Source organism: Calliphora vicina, chromosome 1 (assembly GCF_958450345.1).
Source record: "Calliphora vicina chromosome 1, idCalVici1.1, whole genome shotgun sequence".
In the NCBI taxonomy this organism is placed as follows: domain Eukaryota; kingdom Metazoa; phylum Arthropoda; class Insecta; order Diptera; family Calliphoridae; genus Calliphora; species Calliphora vicina.
Genome location: NC_088780.1, coordinates 72,859,182 through 72,867,453, shown reverse-complemented (window position 1 = coordinate 72,867,453; position 8,272 = coordinate 72,859,182). Strand labels below are relative to the sequence as shown.

At 26.4% G+C, this 8,272-nt stretch overlaps 1 protein-coding gene and 1 long non-coding RNA gene across 2 annotated transcripts; one reads left to right on the top strand and one right to left on the bottom strand.

Annotated features, from left to right (window-relative positions):
- Window positions 1–2,813: 2,813 nt before the first annotated feature.
- Window positions 2,814–6,545, bottom strand: LOC135950227 (uncharacterized). The gene has a single exon (XM_065499761.1). It carries the CDS (start codon window positions 6,543–6,545, stop codon window positions 2,814–2,816), a length of 3,732 nt encoding a protein of 1,243 aa, XP_065355833.1.
- A 587-nt stretch (window positions 6,546–7,132) lies between these two features.
- LOC135949387 (uncharacterized) lies at window positions 7,133–8,004 on the top strand. Its single transcript, XR_010575862.1, has 2 exons — window positions 7,133–7,335; window positions 7,395–8,004. It is a non-coding gene; the product is annotated as an uncharacterized LOC135949387 (long non-coding RNA).
- The last annotated feature ends 268 nt before the right edge of the window (window positions 8,005–8,272 follow it).

Genomic DNA, 8,272 nt, shown 5'->3' with positions numbered 1-8,272 from the left:
GTGCAAAATAAAAAAAAACAAAACAAGAAAGAGTAAAGAAAAATCATAACAATCATTCTCAAAAGAAAGCTTAGGTCTTTTCCTTTAAAACCTTTTTGGTCGCTTAGTGGGATGCGAGTGGGATATCTATCAAAATAAATGTTTTGTAACTCAAGACAAAGGTTTTTAAATTTGCACTATTTTAATTTTTTTCATATTTGTGTGTAAACCTTAAAAATTAAACTTACGCAGAGAAACTAGACACTTTAGCCTTTCCGATGGTATGTAACATTCCCAACTAAAATTTCATAGCCTCGATACTGTAATACCCATAATATGTTAACCTCAGGAATAAAAATCACTTTTTTTCTATGGAAATGTTGAATAATTTAATTTTGTTATTTATTTGTAATAATAATTAATTTAATATATGTATAATAATAATAATAATTAATTTAATATATGTATAATAATAATAATAATTAATAATAATAATAATTAATAATAATAATAATTAATAATAATAATAATAATAATAATAATAATAATAATAATAATAATAATAATAATAATAATAATAATAATAATAATAATAATAATAATAATAATAATAATAATAATAATAATAATAATAATAATAATAATAATAATAATAATAATAATAATAATAATAATAATAATAATAATAATAATAATAATAATAATAATAATAATAATAATAATAATAATAATAATAATAATAATAATAATAATAATAATAATAATAATAATAATAATAATAATAATAATAATAATAATAATAATAATAATAATAATAATAATAATAATAATAATAATAATAATAATAATAATAATAATAATAATAATAATAATAATAATAATAATAATAATAATAATAATAATAATAATAATAATAATAATAATAATAATAATAATAATAATAATAATAATAATAATAATAATAATAATAATAATAATAATAATAATAATAATAATAATAATAATAATAATAATAATAATAATAATAATAATAATAATAATAATAATAATAATAATAATAATAATAATAATAATAATAATAATAATAATAATAATAATAATAATAATAATAATAATAATAATAATAATAATAATAATAATAATAATAATAATAATAATAATAATAATAATAATAATAATAATAATAATAATAATAATAATAATAATAATAATAATAATAATAATAATAATAATAATAATAATAATAATAATAATAATAATAATAATAATAATAATAATAATAATAATAATAATAATAATAATAATAATAATAATAATAATAATAATAATAATAATAATAATAATAATAATAATAATAATAATAATAATAATAATAATAATAATAATAATAATAATAATAATAATAATAATAATAATAATAATAATAATAATAATAATAATAATAATAATAATAATAATAATAATAATAATAATAATAATAATAATAATAATAATAATAATAATAATAATAATAATAATAATAATAATAATAATAATAATAATAATAATAATAATAATAATAATAATAATAATAATAATAATAATAATAATAATAATAATAATAATAATAATAATAATAATAATAATAATAATAATAATAATAATAATAATAATAATAATAATAATAATAATAATAATAATAATAATAATAATAATAATAATAATAATAATAATAATAATAATAATAATAATAATAATAATAATAATAATAATAATAATAATAATAATAATAATAATAATAATAATAATAATAATAATAATAATAATAATAATAATAATAATAATAATAATAATAATAATAATAATAATAATAATAATAATAATAATAATAATAATAATAATAATAATAATAATAATAATAATAATAATAATAATAATAATAATAATAATAATAATAATAATAATAATAATAATAATAATAATAATAATAATAATAATAATAATAATAATAATAATAATAATAATAATAATAATAATAATAATAATAATAATAATAATAATAATAATAATAATAATAATAATAATAATAATAATAATAATAATAATAATAATAATAATAATAATAATAATAATAATAATAATAATAATAATAATAATAATAATAATAATAATAATAATAATAATAATAATAATAATAATAATAATAATAATAATAATAATAATAATAATAATAATAATAATAATAATAATAATAATAATAATAATAATAATAATAATAATAATAATAATAATAATAATAATAATAATAATAATAATAATAATAATAATAATAATAATAATAATAATAATAATAATAATAATAATAATAATAATAATAATAATTGTTGAAGTTGAATAAGCTCCTGGTCTCCACTATAGATTGTAAACACAGAGTTTTTAGGTTTTAGAAAATATTTAATTTTATTTATTAATCTTTTAATCGTTGTTGTTAAAAAACTCTTATGTTAAAATTCTTTTTGGTATGGTGGCCAAGAACAGTTTTTTGGTTATTGTTTCTAATTGCGAACTCACCAAAAATGGACACCATTACTCTATTTATAGTAGAAATCTTTAGGTAATTTTTAACCGCGTGGAATTTTAAATAGTTACAATATATAAAAAAAAAAAAAAACAGTATGTCACAAATTTACAGATTTAACTCAACAAATACATATGTATATAAATTTGACGTTTACAAAATTCTTACGATGTGAAGTTAACAATAATACAAAAGAGGTTAACGATTACTTTTAAAAATATAAATAGACAGTGGCGGTAACACCCCTCCCCAGTAAGACGAAAATTATGTTGAAGACTTACTCCATTTGCTGAGCCACGTTCAAAACTGCCAGTTTAGCTGCAGGTCTCTCTAAAATACCAGACGTCGTCATGACTTTAGCTTTACGTACTTGACCATCTGCAGACTTGTATACTTCTATGATTCGTCCTTTGGGCCACACATTCCTTGGATTTGCAGGGTCAACCACTACCACCAATTCGCCAATAGCTAATGGTTTAGCTTTCTCGAACCACTTCGATCTGCAAGTTAATGTTGGCAAATATTCGGTCACCCATCTTCTCCAAAATATATCTGCATACTGCTGACAACGTAACCAACATTCTCGCAAAACAACACCGTCATCATCATATGTAGCAAGAGGCTTAATGCCATTTGAACTTCCCAAAAGAAAGTGATTAGGTGTTATGGCTTCTCCATTTTCGCTTTCAACTGGAACATAAGTTAATGGTCGGGAGTTAATAATGGTTTCCACCTCAGCCATCATACTTTTTAACGTTTCATCACATGGGCACCTTTCATGTTTTATTTTGTAAAGGACCGTTTTTACAGAACGGACCAAACGTTCCCAGGCCCCGCCCATATGGGGGGCAGATGGTGGGTTAAAATTCCACTTTGTAATTGAATTGGTAAAGTTACGAACCAATTCATTTTTGTTCACCTCCTTGAATGCTTCCTGTAATTCACGATCAGCCCCCACAAAGTTTGTCCCATTATCGCTGAAAAATTCTCTTGGTTGTCCTCGACGTGCAGTAAAATTACGGATCGCCATAATACATGAGCTTGTGTTGAGAGTATGGACAATTTCAATGTGGACAGCTCTAATTGTCAGGCATGTAAATAAAGCGCCATATCTTTTTTCCTTATGGCGATTCACTGTAACATATAGGGGACCAAAAAAATCCAGACCCGTAAAAGTGAAAGGCGACTGAAAGGCACCAAGGCGAGCTCTGGGCAACTTAGCCATTTGAGGAAACACTGGCAAAACATTTTTCACTTTACACATCTGGCATTGTCGTACAACAAGTTTACAAACAACTCTTAGTTTTGGGATATAATATCTTTGCCGTATTTCATTTACGACGGTCTCGTGGTTAATGTGATGGTAAATATTATGGTAGTGCAATATTAGTAGTTTTGTAATGCGACAATATTTTGGTAAAATAGCTGGATGCTTAAATTCTTCAGGTATGTCTGCATTTTCAATCCTTCCAGCCACACGAAGTACACCAGTATTATCAATAAATGGAGATAGTTTATATAAAAAACTAGTTTTTGGTAAATTTTTGTTCTGTTGAATACACTTTATTTCATTACAAAACGTTTGTTGTTGAGCTTGTTTCAATAAAATTAATTCGGCCTTGAATAATTCATCTTGTGTTAACTCCGCATCATTTCCAGCTATTTGTTTGGTTTTCAGACGATTACAAAAGCGAATTACAAATGCAGTCGTTCGTAAAACTCTACACCAGCGAGAAAAGCGTTCAACGTTAATAAATAGTTCTTCACTTTGTATAAGCAGACTATGTTGTTTCAATTCCAGTTCTGTTTGTAATAAATTTGTAATTTTAAATTGCCATTTATTTTCAGGAAATTTAAGAAATTCTGGACCATTAATCCAGCGACTAGAATCTGATATATCTGGTTTCTTCGCCCACTTAGTTGCTTCATCAGCCACATTATTTTTCCCAGATATCCATAACCATTCGTTTATCTCGGAATTGTCTAAAATCTCGCTTATTCGTACGGCAACAAACTGATGATATTTTCGGTGGTCTGAGCGTATCCAACTCAAGACAGTTTGCGAATCTGACCAAAATACCTTTCGATTAATATTGACAGAATGATTTTGAATAATGGTATTGGCAAATCGGGCACCAATTACAGCCGCCATCAGTTCTAATCGTGGTATTGAAACTACTTTCAATGGTGCGACTCTAGTTTTCGACCCAATTAATGATACGACAACTTTATTACCATTAAAGATTCTAAAATACGACACAGCAGCATAGCCATTTTCGCTAGCATCAACGAATGTGTGTAACTGAACGTCAATGTTGTTGTAATTTGGTAATTCTTGAAGATAGCAACGGGGTATATTAATTTTGTTTAATTGTGGTAAAAATGTTATCCAGTTTTTCCATTTAATGTGTTGCTCTTCTAAAATGGGTTCATCCCATTCTACACCACTTCTCCATACTTCCTGTAGAACAATCTTTAAGTACATAAGAACATTTCCAATTAGACCTAGGGGGTCGTATATACTCATTAAAATTCTTAAAACTTCTCGTTTTGTTGGCTGTTTTTTCCCGAGGAAAATGTCACTATTTAGAATTGATAATGAAAGTTTAAATGTTATCATATCGTCAACGGGAACCCAGAATACGCCAAGCACTTTTTCTGTATCAAGGCCATCGCTAATATTTAGGCAAATATTATTGGTGGATTTCTTTGAATTTAAATCTTGTAATACAATGTTGCTATTAGAACACCAATTTCTAATGTTAAAACCGGCTTGACTATGGATGTATCTAACATCTTTTGCTAGTTTACTGGCTTCTTCTATACTATCCGTCGAAGCTAAAAAATCATCTACATAGTGATTATCTTTTATGGCAGCAGCGGCTTCAGGATATTTATTTTCAAATTTTGACGCATTTAGGTTTTTTACGTATTGTGATATACAAGGTGCACATGATGCTCCAAAAATCAACACATTCATAATGTACACATCTGGTTCTTTATTTTCATCACAACTGCGCCACAAAAACCGCTGTACATTACGATCTTCTTTGCGAATAAAAATCTGATGAAACATTTGTTCTATATCACCGCATACAGCTACTTTTCTTTGACGGAATCGAAATAGAATAGATGGAAGCGACGCCAACATGTCAGGACCTTTGAGCAGAAAATTATTTAATGAAACACCATTCGATTTTGCTGCTGCGTCCCATACTATTCTGGTTTTATTCGGTTTATTTTTATTGAACACAGGAAAGATTGGCAAATACCACACATTTTGATCTATTTTTTCATCATTATAGTTTTGCTTGACTTTTGTTATATATCCTTTATTTAAATATTCTGTAATTGTTTTTTTAAATATATCAAATAATTCTCTATTGTTTTTCAAAGATTTCTCAAGGCACAGTAATCTTTTCTTAGCCATATCAAAGCTTTGGGGTAATTTGACATTATTATATCGCCACAGTAAAGCTGTTTCATAATGGCCATTGGATATTTGTTTAGTATGTTTTTCTAATAAATCGATTGCTTTTTGGTCATCTTTACCAATCATAGAAGTTGTATTAGTAATACCAGCCATCTCAAGAGAATAAAACTGTTTTATTAAATAATTAAGTTTATTTTCATTTTGGCAATCGCATTCACATGTATGAAAATTATATTCAATTTGTTTTGTTTGGTCAATATTCGAGTTACCACATAAAAGCCACCCGAGGCGTGTACGAATAGCAATGGGCTCATTATTTTTACCTTCTTTTACTCGTGTTGGTATACAAAACTTCAAATTATTTATGCCTAATAAAACACTTGGTTCAGCATTTGTAAAATCATTTATAGGTAAACCTTTAAGATGTGGATATTGGTTACACAAATTTTTATAATTAATGCTTTGGCTGGGCAAAGATAGTTGTTTCACCGTGCGAACTGGTAAAGTATATTTGATTTTATTTGGGCCAGAAATGTGCAAATTTACTCGCTGAGAATGGTTTTCATTGCGCCCCATATTACCTGTCCATTTCAAACATAATGGATCAGGATCACCTTTTAAATTTAAGTTTTTCATTATGTTTTCATTAATTAGGCTGATTGATGAACCCTCATCAATAAATGCAAATGTTTTTAAGCAATTATTATTTGCACCATAAATAGTTATGGGTAGAATTTTAAACAGAATTTGGTCACTTATGTTACCACTGTGTGAAGCGTGTAAATTGGCGTTAACATTTTTGTTTTGATTTTCGACTTCTTGTACTACATTTGCTTCATTGTGATCAGCTGATATTTTGTGCAGCAGCGAATTGTGTTTTATTTGACAGTCTTTATGTCCACACACAATGTTACTATTACATATACCATAGTGACGACGTAAACAAAGTTTACAGAGGTTGAGCTTCCTCACTAAATTCCATCTCTCATTTCTGTCTGCGGCTAAGAACTTTTTACACTTTTCAATACTGTTGCACTGTTCATAGCAGACTACACAATTTTTTATGTTCTGTACTTCGTGTATTTTGTTTGAGTGAAGCTCTGCTGACGTCGTTGTACTGCTGTTACTCTCAATATTAACGCTGCTTGCTGAAATACCAACATCATAAATCCAATTTGCAAATTCTGTTAAATTTACTTTCTTATTATTTTTTATCAATTCTGTTTTGTGTGAACCCCAGTTCAATTGAAAATAAGATGGCATTTTGATAATTAATTCCTGCAATAGGGAAGAGTTATTAAGTTCATCTAATAAACCACAAGCTTTAATTGTAGTTTCCAAACCCTTTACTTCAACGGCGAAAGATGTAATTGTGTGTAATTTTCTTGTGTTTACAACAGGCATTAATTTGATTTTGTTTTTTAGTGAACTTAATATTTTTTCTGGTTGGCCGTAAAGCAGTTTTAAAGTGGACATAGCAGCTGGTACACAAGTGGGGTGGATTAAAATGTGCTGGACTGATCGCATAGCTTCTCCACGTAATGCTCTTTGTAGGCGGACCAAGTTTTCTGCATCAGTTAAGCCACAAATATTGGTGGACCAGTCGTATGTTGAACTAAAAAGTGGCCATTCTTCAGGCATACCTGTAAACGTCGGTAGATCTTTTGGCACAGTTTGTCGTGCGTTTATTTGTTGGTGCGTGAGGTTATTTTGAACATTGCATACATTTGGTCTTAATGTAGACGAGGGATGCATATAAAACGTAGGTTCATTATAACGAAAATCAAGCGGCGGAGCTGGTTGTGTTTGTGGATTTGTTGTAGTGTACCGTGATGTGTCCATGCTTGGTCGAAAGGTATACGATGGCAGCATGGGAAACACTGGGCCAGTATATGGAATATTTGGCGGTTGTGGTACTTGAGTTTGTGTGTTAATTTCTGCATTTGCATTATTGTTTATAATGTCACTTTCGACTTGTTTTGTTGAATATAAATTATTTTGTGATGGATTATTAATAAACGTTGATATAATTGATGCTGTGTTTTGTTTTAATACATTTGTTGTAAAGTTTGGCTGAGTAGATGTTGCGTTAACTACATTTGTACTTACATTTTTGTATGCCGGCAGGTTAGATGAAGATGTGGTGGGCAATGTTGGTACGGCAGTTTGTTGAGGCAATGGAAAATATGTTGTTTCGTTAAAAGTTTGTTCTTCAGCAGTTGTTTGTTGTTCTGTGTGATCCGGTTGATTGTTTAACCATTCGTGTACGGAATTTGTTGTTGACTGTATGTCAATCTCGTCCT